This window comes from Cryptomeria japonica, chromosome 7, assembly GCF_030272615.1.
Source record: "Cryptomeria japonica chromosome 7, Sugi_1.0, whole genome shotgun sequence".
Classification (NCBI taxonomy): Eukaryota; Viridiplantae; Streptophyta; class Pinopsida; order Cupressales; family Cupressaceae; genus Cryptomeria; species Cryptomeria japonica.
In genome coordinates this window covers 820,637,615-820,660,339 of record NC_081411.1, presented here as the reverse complement: position 1 = coordinate 820,660,339, position 22,725 = coordinate 820,637,615, and the positions used below count along the sequence as shown (strand labels likewise).

The 22,725-nt window shown below is 36.4% G+C and overlaps 1 protein-coding gene across 2 annotated transcripts; it reads right to left on the bottom strand.

The window, feature by feature from the left end:
• Positions 1–327: 327 nt before the first annotated feature.
• On the bottom strand, positions 328–2,636 carry LOC131042642 (probable WRKY transcription factor 35). Of its 2 annotated transcripts, none has more exons than XM_057975956.2 (3): positions 1,942–2,636; positions 1,429–1,569; positions 328–1,017 (listed from the first exon to the last, which is right to left on the bottom strand). In XM_057975956.2, the coding sequence occupies exons 1-3, from the start codon at positions 2,325–2,327 to the stop codon at positions 570–572; spliced, it is 975 nt and encodes a 324-aa protein (XP_057831939.2). In that variant the 5' UTR covers positions 2,328–2,636; the 3' UTR covers positions 328–569. The 2 variants fall into 2 exon arrangements, with proteins under 2 accessions (XP_057831939.2, XP_057831938.2); XM_057975955.2 differs by having other exon boundaries at positions 328–1,029; positions 1,942–2,624.
• Between the last annotated feature and the right edge of the window lie 20,089 nt (positions 2,637–22,725).

Genomic DNA, 22,725 nt, shown 5'->3' with positions numbered 1-22,725 from the left:
CACAGAAGTTCAACAAACAGCGAAAATCGTTTAGTTTTCCATGGGCTTCTATACATCTAGTCCAGTCTCTCTCTGTGATGAAAAACCCAGAGAAACAAAATGGCTCAATTTTACACGAAACAAAGATACAAAATAATAATAGTAACCATGGAGTAGAAGCAAAGTATACACGTTGCAAACTTATGATTTGCGTCTCGGTATACTAACCCAATCAAATAAAAAAGAATTACTGGTTCTTGACTGTTATGCAATTCTATTTTATATGGTACTTTTGTTTGACTATTCTAAGCTTTTAGCTTAAGTTTACTCAATTCAAAGAAACTGAAAAAATAAATCAGTACGTTACTGTCGAGAGCATTATTCATCATAAAAAAATCCTTAATCCCTCTGTGGAGATGTCGTATGAAAGAAAAAGGAAATGTCTTATCAGTGGAAATGATGCCAGGAATTTACAAGTTAAAATATAATGGAAGCAAAAGCGGGCAAAATCAAATCCACAATCGATTCCGACAAATAATTACAAAGAAGAGATCGATCAGTAGCAGTTTTACAGATTGATGTAGGCAAAGTTAGAAACACTCATCATGAATTGGTATTTCGTTTGTAGAAAAAGACCAATCGAAGAGGTTAAATGGGTCGATCATTGTACTGCCCTCTTCCTCGTCAGAATGATTACTAAAATCCTTACCATCCAATTCTGGAGGTTCCCCAAAATCTGCAAATAAATTGTCCTCCACAACTTGATTATTATTATATGGATCCTCCTCCTCAATCGAACTGTTCATAACTTCAGAATTAGCTCTCTCCTTTTCTTCATTCTGTGGGGACGCACAATCTGAAGAGTTGGGGGCAAGCGAAGAAACGGGCTGCACCTCCAATGGAGTTTGTGCAGAGGATCTTCGATGGGGGGGCCAAGCATGGTTGTGATCTTCTGTGTATGTGATGATAATCATAGTGGGATCTGTGAAACTGCGCTCAAGCTGCTTCCTTGCCGGGCATCCTTTCGAGCTACTGCACCTGTAGTAGCCCCTGTTCCATCAATTAATCAATACCCAACTCAAACAGAATGAAATTTTCACAGTTCATCATAATATCAATATTTCGCTTCTAGATTTGATCACATGTGTTTCTTTGTTGTCAATGTTTTCAATCAAATTTTTAGATTTGATTATATATATTTATTTGTTATAGATGTTTTCAATCAAAATTTATGATCCATCGTCAACACAGATAACAACTTTAGTAAAATTTGAATCTTGCATTCCATAAAAAAGATTAATTTGTTTTCTAGGTTGAAGCTGCAATCTTGATTCTTTTTGACAAGAAAATATGGCAAAGAGAAGTATTAAAAGATTCATTTGTTTTCCAGATTGAAGCTGCAATCTTGATTCTTTTTGACAAGAAAATAAGGCAAGAGAAGTATTATACCTAGGGTAAGGTGAGCCCTTGATGGGCTTTTGCCCATATTTACGCCAAGACCAAAGATCAGAAGGAACGCCTGCGCCGCCCTGCTTATTCCACGATCCTTCTGTCATGGGAATTTGCATAATTTTCCTTTGCTGACTCTTCCTAAAACGAATGATAATTTATTAGCTAAATTTATTAGATTCCTACAGTCTATGGATAGATTGTATGAGATATTTTTTGAATTTAATTGTAAAAAAAAATTTATCAATATTTTCGATCACATTATTTGATTGGATGAGAATTTTTCTGTATCATTCAGATGCGAGAGAGCAATTTCAGGAGAAAAATTGAGAGGGCCTGAAGTTATTCTTTGACATTCTCATAATAATTCACTAAACATGACCCCAAACATTGAATCTTTCAACAGAATTTATCCATTGTTTCTAAATTTGATTGTGATTTAATGATGCAAATCAATGGACTGAAATTTTAAAGAGCCTTTATAACAGATCGAAAAAACGAAAGCATACCAACCTTTTTTTAATACCCGGGATTTTGCTGGATGGGCATAGCTTGCTTAAACTGGAAGGATTCTTGTGTGTTTCCGAATCTACAGATTCAGTATTCTCAGAACTAATTGGTTCCTGTTTTATATTGGGAAGACGGGGGGTAACTTTTTTATCACACCCGTCTTTATTCATGGAGTCCTCTGCTGTAGAAAAGAAACTTGGGCTGTGGAGAGGAGGATTCTCCACAGAATTTTCACATCCTCCCAGGAAAACATCATCATCGTAAATGGCAGCACCAGAGCTGGTGAGAAGATGAGTAAAAGATAGAGAGTTCGAATCGAAAGCAGTACTGCAAATAACTGTATTGGGTCCAAAATCTCCTCCATCGGACATCTTACACCAAGTTCCCATTGAGCCAAAGAAACTGCAGACAAATCTTCTGGTAATTAAACTCTTATCTATCTATCGATCCCTTAAAAGTCAATGGCCGATTTTTTTCATACCAATTATTTAATAAGGTCGTGCTGGAATCAGTTGGCCTTTAATGGGTGAATACAGAAGTATCTAGACCAGTTATGAACGGCGCATAAAGAGCAAGCATATTCTGTTATCAGGCGACATGATTGGGTATTTGAAAGCGTCAAAATTGAAGCAGGCATAGAAAGTCAGAGAGCTTGATAAATGCAGAATGGGCAAAACGCATGGAATATGAAAGTCATTTGCAGGTGGGTCCCATTCGAATGGGCAACTTGCTGAGTCAATGGCGTGCGTGACTGTGATGTTAACATTTTAGTGTTGCCATCACCAAATTTATTAGCAATACAACTTGTGGCGGTGAGATAATCCCATCGCCATTTTATTTTAATGGTGGAAAGCTATTGTTTTTTATTTATTTATTTATTTATTGCTTTGCGCTGTTCAATTCACCGCCAAGAGAAACAAAGAAGAGAAGGGCATCTTACCATATTTGGATGTTTTTTTTTTTTGAATGATAAGTTTGAGTGATGGGGAACCGTACGAATATGCATTTTTTTTAATGCATCTTCTTGTCACCATCATTTTTTTTTTATGCTTGTGAAGTTTTTAAATTGGAAGGGAGAAAAGATGCCCCGGGGAAAGCGCCAGTTGAATAAGGTGGTGAAATATCGCATGCTTATATATGCCCTTTCCCTTTTCTTTTGGCCCACTTTTCATCACACTGTTCTTTCATGTAAAAATGAGTCTACAAGTGACACATTTTTTAATATTAAATTCAGTTTACAATTTGATTGAATTTTTATTTTATTAGTATTGAATTTGAGGAATTATTTTTTTATTATTTCTAGATCTTTTATTTATCAGCTAGAATTAGATTTAGTGATTTAAAATTGATTTGAATTATTTTTTATTGTCGTGGATTTAATCTCTAAATTTTTAAATTTGAAAATTCAAATTGAGACTTTGTTGTCATTTACTCTTTGTGATTGTGAGTCAAGATAGTATATATTTGTGTGCTATGTTGTGGTATTTAAGGAAACATATTAGTTCATTGTTATTCATCAAAGAGCATCATCATCATAGAGCAATTGGGTATATTCAAGCAAATGCGGAGCAAAAAAGAGGTCAAGTTTGGTTAGTTTCTAAAATTAATAAAAATTGTTTTTGGATGACAAATTGAAGATAGGTCTACTCAAAATTTGAAGGTATCCACAACAAGTCTTGTAGCACGCTCAAATCTAGTTTCTAAACTATTAAAGGTGGAGATTAAGAGGTTCATATATGGAGGCACAAAAAAGTGCTTCTATTTTGTCAGAAAAAATATAGCATAGCATCCAGTGTGCACACCTTAAAATATTATTTTTTGAAAAATATTTCATAAATTACTTTGATAGAAAATTATCATATGTAGTTTATATTCAATTTTTCTTTGATTTTTCAATGAATATATGTTTTTTCACTTTGATTCAAAGTGGACACATCATAAAAAAAAAAAAAAAAAATTGAGTGTGCCCCCCTATTTTTTCAAAAAACCAAGTGAAAGTTAACTTTATTTTTGAATGTGTATAAAATAGAGTCTAGAATGTTAAAATATGTTTTATTTCAAATTTTAATAAACTGATAAAAAATGATGCCAAGCACATAAATATGTATAGGTTTTTCACAAAAAAAAAAAATAGTAATAAAAAAAATTGGAGATCAAAACTTTAATGTATTCAAAATATAAAAATAATTATATGGTTAGAAAAGTAAGAGATGATAGAGTAATTAGGATATCACCTAATTGATTATCTAATTAGGTCCTTATTACTTTATTCACTTAAGCTAAATTTAGGAGTGTTTTTTCTTTGATTATATTATGCTAATAATAGCTCATGTTGTCTCATTCATTACGATGTGGACATTTGAAACTAGTTAATTTAATCTTTCTCTAGGGTTTAGATCTAGGATTGCATCATCTTTTCTATAAAGGTTCACTCTTTCATTGTAATCATAATCTGTTGTGCGTTAATAAAATTAACTATGGTACATGGAGAAGACAAGATGAAAGGCCATTCTCTCTTTGCATGCATGTATCTTTAGTCAATCTATCGGATTCTTGTTTCAGGAGTCTCTCATCATATGACTTCATAGATGGTTATGTACTCTTCATTCGAGCCTTGCACCTTACCACACATTTTGATGGTTAATAACACTTACATAAGTTTTACTAGGAAAGGGTCTATAGAGGTTGATGATGGCACATTCAATGATGTCCTTTGTGTCTCTTCTATTAGTGTGAATGAGGGTACTTCCTAACTAGTTTTTAGTTGGAACTTGTAGCATTGTAAATTGTCACCGCGCTAATTTACACCTTATATTTTTGCCTCTACTTTAGAGTGTTCCTTCCTCATTTCCTATCCAGATTCGTTTAGTGCCTTAACTCCAATTTTCATGCTTTGTACACCCACCAATTGATTTCCTAGAGGGATATCCTTCTCCCTAGGCCAAAATTGAGGTCCCTAAATGAGAAGGATCATGACATTGGCACCCTAGTCCCTCTTAGTTGGGCCCTAATTTTGAAATGGGAGATGGGCCCTATCTCTTTAGAGAGAAATTAACTTTGTGGCTTCGCATGACTATTGGAGGTCAACCTAATTGGTAAATGACCTATATACCCCTATATAAAGATACTTGGTCAACCTAATTTCATCCATCCATCATAAGTATTTGACCCAAAGCATTCATGCATTCATCTGTTAGCATTTGCATGAAGATTGCATTAATGAAATGTTATGTTGTCATTGATGTCAATTAACCAGTAATGATATTTTTATAATGTTGGTTTGTAACTAGTAGGAAGAGCTAGTGAAGGGAACTGTAACCGATAGGTGAGTTTGTGGAGTGAACCGATATTGCTAAGTAATGGAGAGTTGAATCGGTAAACCCTACCTGTTGATTTGATAAACCCTTACCAATTAAGTTTGGTGAATTGGTTTATGATCGGATGATGAGCGGTAATGATTATGACACATATGCATGTTGTATGAGAAGAGTTTCAAAATGTTTTTGGCGCGTTGAGATAACGGTTTTTATCTTGGGAACGAGCAAGTATATTGCATGTAATGCAAACTGCATGATGAGTTACTGAGTTTGATGAAGTGATGATCAAGGAATGGTCAAGGCTATCTTGAATGATGTGCAGAGATTGTTATGTAATCCAACGGTCATACTTGAACCAACTTGTTTGTAATCTCTATGAGGGAATTAGGTTTTTGTTGTGTTATTGACCTGTTGATTTGTTTATAAGGTCGATGAGTTGTTTTGTTTCAGATTTGAAAAAAGTTGTAGTTGAGTGTGGTTGCCGAATCAGATGATGTATCTGCAGTTTGTGTAAAGGCAGATAGGAGCATGAAATGGATTTGAACAAGCAAGTCTAGTGCTATTCAAACAGATTAGTGTGAGATTTTGCCAAGATCAAGGGCACAATGAAAAGTATAAAAGAGAGACAAAAGAATGACAAGAACAAACTATATTCTCATCAATATGCAAATGATCAACTGGATTCACCAATACATTGAATATGGGCCTGCTTATATAGGCAAGGCCATATGGATATACGAGCACACAATCATGACATGTGGCTCAATGAGAAACAAGGGTAAGTAAGAAATACTAGGGGTAGGTAGGAGAAATAATATAATATTCCACAAGAGGTGGATGACCCACTGAATGTGGAGTGTAACAGCAAAATAAGTCCACAAAAGGTAGAATTTCTCCTACAAGCTATATCCCTATGTGTACACTTCCCTAAGTGTCTCAAATCCAAACTTCGAATAGATGCATTATCCTAAGTTAACTTAAGTAAAGTGTAATAATATCCATAATGAATATTTATTTACACCAACACCCTCGCTTAAGTGCAGCTTAGGGGAATGAAGACTCAAGTCAACAATGCAAGATGGTCTTAGCTACTAGGCCATGATAGGTACCCATGTACAATATGCAAATGCAAGAAAATCTAAGCAATGCAATCTCTCACAAACGGAGAAAGGGAGAAAACCTAGTGACAAAAAACTCCCCCCCAAAAGAGAGATGAATGTACAAAAAGACTCTCAAAGAAGAAGGACAAAACCTCAAAGAGGAAAAAGTCCCCCCCATAATAGAGGAAGGAGAAGTCAACCAACCCCCCTAATGAGACATCCCGCACCCCCAAGAGAGCTCACAACTGCTGGAACTTACTCTCAGTGAAAGGTTTGGTGAATATGTCTGCAACCTACTCTGTTGTAGGACAATACTGCAAGTCAATGACCTGCTCCTGAATCAGCTCTCAGATATAGTGCATATGGATCTCGATGTTTTTGGTTCGCTGGTGCTAGACCAGGTTCTTCGAGATTGCAATAGCACTCTAATTGTCACAATGTAGAACTATCGGCCATGGAGTGGTGAACAAAAACTTTGTGAGAATCGGCTGAAGCCAAATGGTCTCAGTAGCTACATTAATAGCCCCTTGATACTCAGTCTCAATCGAAGAGAGAGCAATAGCATGCTTCTTCTTTCTCTGCCAACAAATGGGGTCTGAACCAAGGTGAAAATTGTAACCTGAAGTAGACTTACGATCATCAAGATCGCCAGCCCAATCGGAGTTTGTGTAACCAACCAAGCAAAGTCTCGTGCTTGCTGCATAGTGAATCCCATAGTGATGTGTACCCTGGATGTAATGAAGGATATGTTTGGCAGCTTTCCAATGAAGCTCATGTGGTTCCTGCATGAAGCGGGAAACCATGCCAACCACAAATGAAATATCAGGGCGTGTATGAGTCAAGTAAATGAGACTACCCACAAGCTGACGATACAATGTGGCATCAATTGGTGGAGAAGAACACCGAGCCTTAAGCTTGACTTCTAAAAGAAAGGGAGTCGGTGCAAGCTTACAATCAGCCATATGAAAGCATGCAAGTAGATCAAGAGCATACTTGGGTTGTGATAGTGTAATCTAGGAAGGTGACTGTGAAATCTCTATCTCGAGAAAGTAGTGCAAAAGACCCAAGTCAGTCGTAGAAAATATGTCATGCAAAGTAGATTTGACACTGCCAATGATGGATGTGGTGCTCCCTGTAATGATCAAATCATCAACATAGAGCACAAGTATCAAGTGTGAGTCATCCTGTCACAAAATGTAGACATTTGGATTAGAATGACACCTGGTGAACCTTGCTAAGAGAAGAAAGGAATCCATCTTGGCGTACCAAGCCCTGGGGGCCTTCTTAACACCATAGAGAGATTTCCTTAGTCTGCAAACCAAGGAAGTATCTTAGATGAAACCCTATAGCTGCTCCATATAAATCTCCTCATCAAGGTCACCATGAAGAAAAACACTCTTCACATCCATTTGATGTACAACCCAACCATGAGCTGCAGCAATAGCAAGTGTCAAACAAATGGAGTTCATCTTGGCTACAGGTGCAAAGGTCTCAATATAGTCAACACCTAGAACCCTCAAGTGTCTCAGGATCCATCATGTGTCTTAGGATCCATCAATCTATATGCCTTAACACCCTCAGAATATTCAACAAATATGCAAGGCCAACTCTAAGGTTCCAATGCCTTGCATTTTTGCGAAGGTATGCGAGCCCATGCTGGACACCCAAAGACTCTAAAATGTCTCACAATCGGTTTCCTACCAACCCAAGCTTCAAAAGGAGTAATACCTTGCAAAGCTTTATGAGGAACCCGATTTTGGATGTGTGTGGCACAACTGATAGCCTCTGCCCAAAAGGCGGGATCAAGAGAACGTGCATGTATCATACAGCTAGCCATTTCTTTGAGAGTTCTATTCTTGCATTCTGCAACTCTATTCTGTTGTGGAGTGTATGCAACAAAATGATGAAGATCAATCCCCTCAAATGTACAAAAATCCTCAAGTCTCTTGTTCACATATTCCCTTCCATTATCTGTATGAAGAATCTTGACCACTTTCCTAGATTACTTCTCCACATGAGTCTTGAAGTCCTGAAATTTGTCAAATACTTCAGTCTTATGAATGAGAAAGTAGACCCAAGTGAAGCAGGAGTAGTCATCAATGAAGGTGAGGACATAGCGAGCCTTGCTAAATGAAGGTGCTGGAAATGGACCTGCTACATCGATGTGAACAAGTTGAAGAACTTCCAAAGCTCTCCAAGCTTTCCCCTTATCAAACATCTCCTTGGGATGCTTTCCCATGGAACAACTTGAACATACACCCTCTAAAAAAATGATTCGAGGTAGACCTGTGACCATGTCTTTAGTGTTGAGCTGCTGAAGATAGCGGTAGTTGAGGTGTTGAAACCACTCATGCCATGGCTTACTTTCTGAATTTGAATGAGTAAGCAAGGCCCTAGAAGGAGAACTTGGTACAAAGTGGGAGAATTAATAAAGCCTTGAGTTGTCATTGACTTGTCCCACTACTACCAAGGCATCATCATCAAGTTCCTTTACCACGATTGAATCAGGTGTAAACTCAACCTTTTTCCCATTCCCATAGTGATTTATTTGGTAGATAGAGAGAAGGTTGGTAGACAAGTTAGGAACATAAATAACATTCTCAAATGTTCCATCATCCATGTCAACTGAAGCTTTCCCTTCAACCTCTACTTGTGTATCATCACCTATGTAAATGTGAGGTACCTTAGATGGCTCCAATGAAGAGAACTGCTCCTTTGTAGAACCCATGTGATAAGAGGCACCTGAGTCAAGTATCCATTGTTGTGAAGAACCTTTTGTAGCCACAAATACTTGCCCTTTTCCCTTAGACTGTGATGAAGAGGAAGGAGATGAATCCTTCTTTGTGTAGGCGGATGGCAAGTTGATGTTTTTTTTTAAAGAAGATTTGGCAACTCATCAACTTACTTGGTGTGGCATCGATGCTCATCATGACCATACTTCTTAAAATATGCACAAGTTGGTTTATCCTTCTTAGGTGGATTCCCCTTCTTGGAAGAAGATGAAAAATAACCTTGTGATGGAGAGGATGATTGCCCTTTTTCCTATTGTGGCTTTGACTTAGATTGCTTCTTGTTGTTGTTGGAATCTTTGCCTTGACTCCCTTGACTCCCTTGATTAGCCACCAAAGCCTTGGACTTTGAAGACTTGAGAAGCCCCATGTTCAACAACTTAGATTGTTCCAATATCAACATTCTATGAAAGCATCAAATGAAGGCATAATGTAGGAACTCCCCACTGTCAAAAGATGAGTTTGGAAGCTTGAAACAAATGTTGCATATTCTGGTGCAAACTTGTCCAACAAGTTGAATATCAATTGAGCATCCTTTTTGTCAATTCCACAATCCTTAAGCTTTGCTCTTAGCTCATTTGCTTTGGTGACATAATCTTGGATCGTATCAAAACTCTTGGGATCCAAGTTGGTGAGCTCATTATCAATCTTGTAACCTCTGATTTCATCAACTTGACCATACAATTTATGAAACATATCCCAAGTCTCTTTGATTGTAGTACACTTCTCAATGTGAAAAATGAGGTCATCTGATACATACTTACACAAAGTTCCAAGAGCCATGCAATTATTAGTGAGCCATTCTAATTGAGCATTAGGATTAGGTGGTGTTTCTATTGTTCCATGTATATAATGCATGAGACCTTTTTCCATTAATTTGCTCCATACTTTAATTTTTCATGATGCATAATTATGTGGAGTTAAAGGTGGAAATTTATGAGGACTCATTGCAACAAAAATGAAAGAGCACAAGGAAAGAGAGGCACAATCACACAAGACACCCCCCCCCCTCCCCAAATTCACTCAATCAACGAATCCCCCCCACCAAAAAAAATGATGATTTGGTACTTTATACTTAGTGCATGTACAATGGGCCACTTGCAAAAAATGGCAAAGTGGACTTCTGATTTCAACTTTACAACTGCCTTAATAAGGCCAAAGAAGACTCAAACTAATAATGCAAGAGATCTAAACTAAGATCCAAGAAAATTACAAGTACCAAGTAGGCCAAATAAGACTAATATCTGAAAGTACAATTTCCACTCAAAATCTCTGAAATCTGATCATAGACTATGAAATTAGACGAAAAAATATGCACTTAAAAAAAAGGCACCTGAAAAGGAGTTCGTATGAGCTCAAACGAAGCCTTTGAAGTTGCAAAAATGAGGATTGGATAGGTACAACTGAGAGAATCCACAAATTGTAAAAAACTTGTGCACCAAAATCAGAAAATAACCACACCACTGCGAAGAGCATGAAAAATTAGCCCAAATAAAAAAAAAATTGCACCAAAAAGGAGCAATATTGAGCAAGTTATGAGCCTCCAAAGTTGACCCAAAAATCCAAACTTCTCAATGGAGAGGGGTCTAAATTTTTTTCAGAAAATGCTGACTGGGCACTGACTGAGCGGCTGATTGTGCGCTACTGATTGGGCGCTAACTATGCGCTGCTAACTAGGCAGAAGGTACAGACTCAAAAAAAAAATTTCTTTTTCAAAACTAGAAAAAAAATTTCAGAATTTTTTTTTTTAGATCCGAAAATTCCGTACCATACCGCCCGAATCGGGCAAAAAATTCCCCCAACACCCAAAATTCGATTTTCGCCAAAATAGGTCGATTTTATACTCGATTTTTATGGAAATGGCCTCTCTGATGCAATGGTGAGGTCGAAAACACTCTAAGATGCCTCCAAAAAATGTTGTCCCTCAGATCCGAAAATAGAACCCTTCTAAGATGTCTCCAAAAACCAATCAATTGAAGCCCCAATGGCTCTGATACCATGTGAGATTTTTCCAAGATCAAGGGCACAATGAAAAGTATAAAAGAGAGACAAAATAATGACAAGAAAAAATTGTATTCTCATCAATATGCAAATGATCAACTGGATTCACCAATACAATGAATATGGGCCTGCTTATATAGGCAAGGCCTTATGGATATACAAACACACAATCATGACATGTGGCTCAATGAGAAACAAGGGTAGGTAAGAAATACTAGGGGCAGGTAGGAGAAATAATATAATATTCCACAAGAGGTAGATGACCCACCGAATGTGGAGTGTAACAGCAAAATAAGTCCACAAAAGGTAGAATTTCTCCTACAAGCTATATCCCTATGTGCACACTTCCCTAAGTGTCTCAAATCCAAACTATGAAGATATGCATTATCCTAAGTTAACTTAAGTAAAGTGTAATAATATCCATAATGAATATTTATTTACACCAACATTAGCAAACCCCTATTGTTTTCTAAGAATTACAATAGTTAAAATCCCCTAATTGGTTAAGCTCTAACAAGCTTAGTGTTATTCAAATCCTTTAAGAAGGTGGTGCATTAGCTTGAATTTCAAATCCTCTATCGAGGTTATTCCTCACAAGGTATTGCTTCTAATAGGACATTATAGTCAATCCCTTAACCGGGTGGTCCCTAACAGGATATGTTCTTAATAGGACTTTTGTAAAGCTTTAACAGGCTTGGACCCTAACAGGGTGAACTTCAGAAGGGTTTAGAATACTTGTGGGTATTCATCCCCACCGTGGTTTTTCCCATTTGGATTTCCACATCAAAAATATTGTGTCAAGTGGTGAATGTTTTTTGTGGTTATGCTTACTATGGTTGAATTGCTTAACTGCTTAATCCACTTTGATATGTTTTGTTAATTGATAGAAATATGAAATGAGGTTTTACTTATGTTCGTAAAGTATTTGGATGTTTGTAAGTTTCAAGTTGTTTACTGTTATTTATATGTTATAATAGTCAACTGGTTTAACTTGACAGTGATATTGCATTTGTTGATCAATAGTTTAACTTGTCAGTTTAGAGTTTGCTTTGAGAGGTTGATTATGAGATTGGTCAAAGTTTATATTAGTTTTCTATCTACTGATTCACCCCCCCTCTCAGTAGTTGATCGGATCCTTACTCTTTCATCATACCATCAATTGGTATCAGAGTTTCTCAACTCCTCTAAGGTCTAAGCCTAATAGCTTGAGGTAAAGATCTTGTAGAACATGATGAAGAAGGAAGGTTTGAAGTTTAATAGAGAGAACTATAGAATATGGAGTGATAGAATAAAAATTTATATTAAGAGTCTAGGAAGTCAATACTGGTAACATGTTGGTACCCAATATGTTGAACCTAGTGGGATTATGACTGGTGATCATAAGAAAGAGAAACAAGAAAACAATCAAGCACTGGAGGCTATTATCAGTTCTTTGTCTGATGCAAAATATGTTGATGCCCATGGTCTAGAGACAACTTATGAGGTATGAAAGAAACTTGAAGAGATTTATAGCTTAACTATGGTTGAATTTCTTAACTACTTAATCTACTTTGATATGTTATATTAACCGACAACAATCTGAAATGAAGTTTTACTTATGTCACTAGAGTACATCAGTCCCTGAGCTACTTACAAAATTTTATAGTATGATTGGTGTAGAAGTGGAGTTATTCCACGGGGGGATCATCAAGTTGTAGGTTGTTGATGTTGAACAGTGAAGTTTGACATTGCATGTTTTACTTTCACTTTGGCATTGTTGTCAAAGGGGGAGAAGAACTATGTGATTATGGGGAGAAGAATTGTATGATTGACAGAGAGAATGCCTATAGCCAGTTACTAGCTGAAGACAAGGAGACTACATGGTAAAATGTAAACCAGGATTCCTATTCAATCATAGAAATCAATGGTATTGATATTTGTATTACCATCAATGCCAAGGGAGATTGTTGGCATTTGCATGAAGATTACATTAATAAAATGTTATGTTGTCATTGATGTCAATTAACCGGTAATGATATTGTTATAATGTTGTTTTGTAACCGGTAGAAAGATCTAGTGAAGGGAATTGTAATTGGTAGGTGAGTTTGTGGAGTGAACCGGTATTGCTAAGTAATGGAGAGTTGAACCAGTAAAACCTACTTGTTGATTTGATAAACCCTAACTGATTAAGTTTGGTGAATTGGTTGTATTGGTTTATGATTTGATGATGAGCAGTAATGATTATGGCACGTATGCATGTTATATGCGAAGAGTTTCAAAGTGTTTTTGGCGCGCTGAGATAACAGTTTTTATCTTGGGAATGAGCAATTATATTGCATGTAATGCAAACCGCGTGATGATTTACTAAGTTTGATGAAGTGGTGATCAAGGAGCGGTCGAGGATATCTTGAATGATGTGCAGAGATTGTTATGTAATCCAACGATCATACTTGAACCGACTTGTTTGTAATCTCTATGAGAGAATTATGTTTTTGTTGTGTTATTGACCTGTTGATTTGTTTATAAGGTCGATGAGTTGTTTTGTTTCAGAGTTGGCAAAGTTGTTGTTGAGTGTGGTTGCCAAACCAGATGATGTATCTATAGTTTGTGTAAAGGCAAATAGGAGCATGAAAAGGATCTGAACAAGCAATTCTAGTGCTATTCAAATAGATCAGCAAACCCTTATTGTTTTCTAACAATTACATCAGTTAAAATCCCCTAACCGGCTAAGCTCTAACAAGCTTAGTGTTATTCAAATTCTTTAATCAGGTGGTCCATTAGCTTGGATTTCAAATCCTCTACCAAGGTTACTCCTCACACGGTATTGCTTCTAATAGGGTATTATAGTCAATCCCTTAACCGGGTGGTCCCTAACAGGATTTGTTCTTAATAGGACTTTTGTAAAGCTTTATAGGGCTTGGCTCCTAACAGGGCGAACTTCAGAAGAGTTCAGAATACTTCTAGGTATTCATCCCCACTGTGGTTTTTCCCATTTGGGTTTCCACATCAAAAATATTGTGTCAAGTGGTGAATGTTTTTGTGGTTATGTTTACTATGGTTGAATTGCTTAACTGCTTAATCCACTTTGATATGTTATGTTAACCGACAACAATTTGAAATGAAGTTTTTGTTGGCATTATTGGATGAATTGATTATGTTTTGCATTGATGTTTTGTCATTGATGTCAACACTAGTTGTTATGGTCTGTTACCAGCAGATAGGTTTTGGTTACTGGTAGAAGATCTAGTGTTACCGGAAGAAGAGACTATTTGTTGGACACTTCCGACATGTTTGTATCTATGGAATGTGATTGGTTACATGTGGTACATTCTTCTGGAGCATGTCTTGGTTAGATGGTATTGACTTGGTAATCAAATGCTATCATACACTCTGGTAAACCCTTACCGACACTAGTTTGAGGCATTACCGACATAAATCTCACTAAGAAATCTTGATAGGATGCATAATTGGTGTTGGTGCAACTTCTAGATGGATTTCAGGATGCTGAAGATGTTCTTTGATCATGCTTCAACTTCTGGAAGACATTTCTTTGGCGTGGTGGACCTTGAATAGGTTCGGTACCTATCTAGGTTATGGATCAGTATCATGCTAATGTGTACTCTACATGTTACCGAGATGTTTTAGGATGATTTATGGATTTTTTATTGTTGTTTTGGTCTTAAGTCGACATGGCATATCATTGTAATATGGATTTAGGTAATGATCTTATTGTAATATCTTTTAGGTGGCCGACCTAATTGGTTTAGGCCTTAGGGTTTGTATAAAATGATGTAAGTGTAAAGCGGAAAATCACTGTCGAACCCTAGTTGGTCTCCCCTCTTCTAACTCCGAGGAGAGAGAAGGGAGGTTCGCTAGGATTCGATGGGTTTTCACTTAGGGGGAAGACTTTACATTCAAAAGAGGGGTTGAAACTCATAAGATCCAATCCCACACAATGTAAGATTGGATGCTAAATGAATTTCAAGTGTTAGGAAAGCAAGGCTACCCTCTTTTGTAAAGAATGTTGTTAAGGAAATTAAGCCAAGAATACATAGAAAGTCATAAAGATTCGCTTATAAACTGAGTTTAGGTTATAGGATGAAGCTGTGGACCTGGAATTAGCAGTAAAATGTCGATACGGCGCTGTCCTGCAAATTTGAGCAAAAGTTGTCGGGACGATGGCGCCTGGCGCCACGGTCCTCCGAAAAATCCGCGAAACGAAGGGGGATCGGTTCGTCTCTGCACAAGGATTCCAGATCTTCAATCTCAGCCGCGTACCTGCAACCTACACACAGAAAGGCAAAGACGATTGGGGGGTTAGGGATTAGGGGTTTGCCTTTAGGTCAAACCCCGGTTTTGGAATTAACCAATAAATGAGCAAGAGCTGTAAATGTAAATGACTGTAATGTAAAACAAGTACTAATACCTTGTTCTAAGGATGTTTGTATCCTTATGTGCGAAGGTTTAGATGTTGTATGTTGTAGTATGTAGCATGTAATAAGTGATCTCCTCTTCAATGGTTGAATCCTTGACTTGAATGCAACACTTAGCCTTGAATGGAGACTTGAAATGATCAATTGCTTGAATGCTTGAATGCTTGAATGTTTGAGTATAGTTTCCACGCTTGTACCCTCATGTATCTCTTCTCTCATCCCAAATGAGAGAGAAAAATGTAGTTTATATACTTGTCAATTAGGGCTGATAGACTGATTTTCCCGACCTTAGGCCGACCAGGGAAGTATATTTCCAAATTGCAATCAAAAAGACCCGATATCACTTAGGAAACCGGGCCCAAAATAGGACCCAGGGACCAGGGCGCTGGGCGCTCTGGTCCCACCTCCGGGACAGCGGGGTGCAAAGGAGGTTCAGGCCAGGGTGCATGAAAAATGCAGTTTTCAGTGTCGTGAGCAAGTTTTAGGGTCTCCATTCAGGTTGCATGTTGCGTCGCCATCGTGAAGACCGAAATGCAGTCAAAATTGCAAGTGTCGCAATTTTAGGACGCTACAGTAAGATCTCATTATAGATCGTGGTATGGAATGGAATAAGAAGTCGTGGTCTTGGAATGCAATATCATATGCGAAGGAGATTTGGTCAATCATAGGTGATTGAATTGGGATTAAGGAAGAGGTCAAAGGCCTTCGGTATTGAGCTTAACCATGACTGTAGTTAGGCATGGTAGATGCTATCTCTGGCAGTTCACTCTATTGGATTGTTGTCCATTTATCCTCAGATGGTTGTAGCCTCTCTGTAGTTAGTGAGACTCTTTTGTAATGAGTAGTATGCTCTAGGCAATGTGCCTTCTTACATGTGTAGGCCCCTCATTGTAACACATACTTTCTGCAGAAGTATCATCTGACTGTGGGTAGGCTTCCCACCGCAGTTTTTCCCTTTTTGGGTTTTCCACGTACAAATCATGGTGTCATGTGGTATGGTTGATTTACATTGATTATCTATTTAATTGTTAAGTTGTATTATTTACCGGTATCTTTTTCTGCTCTACCAGTACTTAATCTGGTTAAAGGTTATTAAGTGGCTTAAATGTTATAATCTATTAACAACTGATTCACCCCCCCTCTCAGTTTTTCATCGGTTATCCTAATGATTGGTATCAAATCGTTGGTCCTCTTTTGCATGAGCTTAACCACTTGAGGTAAATCCTATGGTAGCTAACACTACAAATCTACTGACAACTATTTTTATAAGAGAAATCCCTAAGCTTGATGGAACAAATTATGGGATATGGAAAATTTGAATGGAGACTCATCTTAGATGTCTTGGCAAGGATATTTGGGAGATCACTGAGAAAATATACACACCATGATCCGACATCTGGCAATCCTGCTCCTACAGACTTGGATAAGAATATTGAAAATGATTGTAGAGCTAGAGAAGACCTCTTGTGTGCATTTATTGATCAACAGATCATGGGATTAAATGATAAATCATCAGCTAAGGTTATGTGGGACAAATTGAAAACTCTAAATGAAGGTGATCCTACTATCAAAATTGTTAAACTTGATGGTTACCGGGTAAGATATGAAAACTTAAAGATGGAAGATAATGAAAGAATTGTTGTGTTTATGGAAAGAGTAAATGAGATTGTTATGGGAATTCAATGTTGTGGAGGATTTTTGATTGAAGATTAAATAGTTTCCAAAGTCTTGAGAGCCCTTCCACCAGCTTACAAGATGAAGGCAATTGTAATTAATGAGTTGAGAACAATGGAAAACTCTTCAGTTAATAGAGACATTGTGATTGGGAAATTATCTGCTTTTGAGCTTGAAGAATTTGGATCTTCTGGAGCTGTAAAGTCTGAACCTGCTTTTCATGCATCATCATCATCATCTACTGACAAAAGTGATTGGAAAGTCTTATATGCAAAAGAATTGGAAGACATGAGGAAAGAAGGTGAATAATTTGAGCAATTTGTAGCCTTATTTGCTAGAAGAGTACCTAAAGGTCCGTCAGGAAGTAAGTATGAAGGAAAAGCACCTTTTAAATGTTTTTCATGTAATAAGATTGGTCATTTTGCATCTAGATGTCCTGAAAGGAATGCAAGGTTTGAGGAAAGAGTTAATAAATCATTTAAGCCTAACCAAAATAGATATAGATTCAAGAAAAGTAAACAATGCTACATAGCGGATGAGGAAGGAGTAAGTGATGAATCTAGAGATGAACCGACAGAAGACTCTACTAGTGGATCTAGCAATGGAAAAGAATGGGTGTTCTATTTTTTAAAAGATGATGATCCGGAACCGGCTATCATGAATGAAGAAAAGGCCTTGGAAGCAAAAGTTGAAGACAAGGATGAATGGGTAATTGATAGTGGATGGTCAAATCATATGACTGGAGATAAAGGGAAATTTTTGTCCCTGGAAGAATACAATGGTAGTCAAGTAAGATTTGGAGATGAAAAAGCATGTATGATCAAAGGTAGAGGTATTATTTCTTTGGATGACAAGCATAACACTAATAATGTCTATTATGTATAAGGTTTAAAGCATAATCTTTTGAGTGTTGGTCAATTGGTGGACAAGGGTTTCCAACTTCAGTTTAAAGTTAGAAAATGCAAAATCATTAACAAGACTAGTTTGAAGATTGCAACCAGTATACAAAGTGGAGGTAATATCTTTCACTTGAACACTGGTAATAAGACGTGTTTGATTGGTCATATTGATGAGAGTTGGTTATGGCATAAGAGGTTGTGTCATGTTAATGTTGATTGTATTGTTAAGATCAGTTCAACTAAGACATTTAGAGATATACCTAAGATTATGAAGCCTCATAATCCAATATGTAAGGAATGTCAATTGGGAAAGCAAGTTAGAACTTCTTTTAAGAGCATACATGATAAATCTAATGATGTACTTGATTTGATTTGCATTGACTTATGTGGTCCAGCAAGGACTAGAAGCTTTCAAGGTGATAGGTACTTCATGCTGATTATTAATGACTATTCTAGGATGATGTGGGTGAGTTTTCTTAAGGAGAAATTTGAAGCTTTTTATAAATTCAAGATCTTTAGAGCAAAGGTTTAAATAGAAACTAGATTGAAAATCAAATGTCTAAGATCATATCATGGTGGTGAGTTCACTTCTCATGAATTTAAAAGTTATTGTAAGACAAATGGAATCAAGAGACAATTATTTGCACCTAGGACTCCTCAGCAGAATGGAGTGGTGGAAAGAAAGAACAAAACCATTTTGGATGCAGAAAGATCTATGATTATGGAAGCCAAATTGCCTCATATCTACTAGAGAGAAGCAATGAGTAAAACAATCTACACATTCAACAAATTTCACATCAAAGGTGAAACCGGTAAGACCCCTAATGAATTATGGTTTGGACATACACCTATTGTTAAGTATTTTAGAATTTTTGGAAGTAAATGCTATATCAAAAGAGATGATTCAATTGGAAAGTTTGATCCTAGATGTGATGAAGGGATATTTCTTGGTTATTCAATTAAAAGAAAAGCATATAGATATTATAACAAAAGATTGCAGAAAATTGTGGAGAGTGCTAATGTGAAAGTGGATGAATAGTACATAAATTATTCTATATCATATGATAGGGAACTAGCAGTGGAAATGATCATAACTGAACTGGCGATACCTCAACCAGTACAGGAAACTGAGACAGTTATACTGGCACAATCAGAATATTCAACTGTGACTGATGATCAGAGTAGTGAACTTGAAGTTCAAAAGACACCAAGGTATGTAAGATTAAATCATTTTGAAGATCAAATAATTGGAGATAGGAACAAGGGATTTATGACAAGAAGAAGACTAGCAAATGAAGAGGTATGTCTTATTTCTTAAATTGTACCAGAATCTGTTATTGAATCTTGTAAGGATAAACATTGGTTAAAGGCTATGAAAGATTAATTAGATTAGACAAAGGAAGAATGAAACTTGGATTTTAGTTCCCCGGCCTAAAAAATAAGAATGTTATTGGAACTAAATGGATTTTTAGGAATAAACTAAATGAGGATGGTCAAGTTGTAAGAAACAAGGCTAGATTGGTTTGTAAAGGATATTCTCAAATGAAAGGAACTGATTATGGTGAGACATTTGCACCTGTAGCTAGAATTGAAGTTGTTAGACTATTCTTGCCTATGCAGCTTATAAGAACTATAAGGTTTATCAAATGGATGTTAAATGTGCATTTTTGAATGGTGAACTTGAAGAAGAAGTATGCATTGAGCAACCTGATGGATTTTCACTGATAAATAATAAAGATATGGTTTGCAGACTGAAAAAAGCTTTATATGGATTGAAACAGGTTCCTAGAGCTTGGTATGCAAGGTTTGTCTAAATATCTTTTGAAGCTTGGTTTTACTAAAGGCAGTGTTGATAGCAACTTATATGATCAGATCACTGATATTGATATTCTGATTATTGAAGTATTTGTTGATGATATCATTTTTGGAGGAGAAGATAAATTGTGCATGGAATTTGCTAATAATATGAAGAATGAATTTGAAATGTCCATGATTGGTGAGATGAGATTTTTCTTAGGTTTACAGGTTACTCAATCTGACAAAGGCATTTTTATCTGTCAAACTAAGTATCTGAGGGAATTGTTGAAGAATTTTGGTATGGATAATTCCAAATTGGTAAGTAATCCTATGGTGACAAGTGAGAAATTATCTATCAAGGATACTTCTACATTGGATATATTTAACTCAGACTAGACTGGATATTACGAATGCAGTAAGTATCATTTCAAGATATCAAAGTAATCCTAAAGAAAATCATGAATGTGGAGTAAAGAGGATATTCTGGTATTTGCAAGGAACAACAAAATATGGTTTATGATATTCTAAAAATGATGATTTCACTTTATGTGCATATAATGACTCGGATTGGGCAGGAGATACTGATGATAGTGTTGGTGCCCAAAAATGGTATTACACTGACTCAAAGGTAGAGACCAAGTTGTTTTCTCTTGATAATATCTATGGAAAGCCACTTCCAACTATTTAATATTCGTCAGACTTGGACCAGCAATGACAAGGATGCTAGATCCTTCTACGCTTTAGGCTCTGCAAAACCAAGGAGGGTGATCCCCATTCTTATTTGTGATTTTACACCACACTCGCAAATCATTCATGAAATAAAGCAGATAATCTCCTATTATGACTCAAAAATAAGGGATAATGCTTAGGAATGGCAAATTCCTCAGTGATCCTCAACCTGTTTGGAGCATGAGATGACTAATACATACAATAATGTTCATATGAAATGAAGGTATTCTAATTTTCAACAAGTTATAGAAAACCAATGGTGATTTCAAATAGTAAAAAAATACCCAGGCATTCACTTAACTATGATCAGTGCCTTAGTCCATTGGGTACATGAATTCATATTGCATTTGACTGTACTTCTAACAGAATTTATCTAACAGCATAAAATCAAAGATGATACTACCTTACAATATATCATATTTGTAAACCAAAACTACTTATCAAAATCCCTGTAAAGACCTCTATCACTCTACAATTTTATTCAAGCATTTAATTGACGTATTATACCAAAGCATGAACAAAAGGTTACATACACCACAACAGTGCAATGAATGATAAAATCCTTGATAATATACATTCAAAACATGATAGAACAATACATTGGAGCAAAATGTGTTTGAATCATATATTCATTCATTAACTCTGCTGTCTCTATAAGAATACAATCCATACATAACTCCTTCAAGAACCTACAAAAATCATAGACACAAGACTCTTTTCTATTTTTTTCTCTGTAAAATGACCTCTTACAATCCTTTTGTTTCACCTAGACTTTGCTATTTGGAAATAGAAATTTGGAGCACATAAGGGACCAAAATTCTAAACCTCGTCTCATAGCCCTGAATTCCCTTTTATAAAAAATAAGGGAGAAAACAAGCTTCAGGCCAGAGGAGACACCTATCATCTAAGAATGACTATGTGTAACTGCATTTTGTTATATAGAACAATCATCCTTGAACTTGGTTATGCTTGATCGAAAGTTGCAGCTGCCTTCTTCGAAACTCATGATGAAAATTACCCCCATCTTGTCTTAGGGGTTGCAAAATATCTGTCACTAGAAAACAAAAACAGTTATGCAAATGGTTTACAACTTTCTACTCATCATTTAAATACATGCCACTCCAAGTATTATATTCTTCATCGGATGGCTAGTTGAAATTCATTACTTCATCTGCTTTTTCCCTATATGGAATATACTTAACAGCTACTTGGTTTGCCTCTCTTTCAAAAGTTTTAAAAAATAGCCCTCTAGCAATTATTTTATCCATACTATCCTCTAGCATATCCATATTTAACCCATCACAGATCATTTCTACCTGGGTGTTGATGACTCTTTCTGCCTCTTCCTTCCAAGACTGCAAAGGCTTAATTGCTCCCTCTCTATCTTCAATATCTGGCAAAAGAGTTTGTTTTAACTCACTAAAATTCTTCATCAACTCCCTTATCTTTCTTTCTATATTTTCTGGCAAAATTTGGGATTCTTGCATTGATTTTACCAACAAATATGTTGGTTGGAGTGAGTGTGGCTTCTCAGTATGAAATTTAGAAGCCATAGACATCATTCTAAGCTCATTTCCCCTTTATAACCACTTTGTGAATAGGGGAACTACCACTTCTTTATCATCATTAAACTTTTGAATAGCATCAAAAAGAAAAATATAAGGCATCAATATTGTTCAACCTGCATTCAATTTTCTCATTTAAATGAGTTAGCACAGAGCTAACTAAATTATTCTGCTCCTCAGCTAATTGTTTCTCTGATTCTTTTAATTTGTTCTCCAATTCAACAATTTTCTCCAGGAGCTGAGACTCATTTGGTTCAATTGATCTTGTAGTATCAGGCTCATCATCATCATATGGGACTAACACCATGCCAGGGGTATTAGTACTTATATTTAATTGAGCTACTTCTTCTTTCTGGATCATAGGTGGTGACCTAGATGTTGATGGCTCAAACGACCCTTCAAGTGCAGGATATGAAACCTTTATTTGTCCTTTCTCTAGAGTTGCACTCTTGTTTGCAACTCCACACATCTTTTCTGAGATGCAATATAATCATTAAAAAGTTT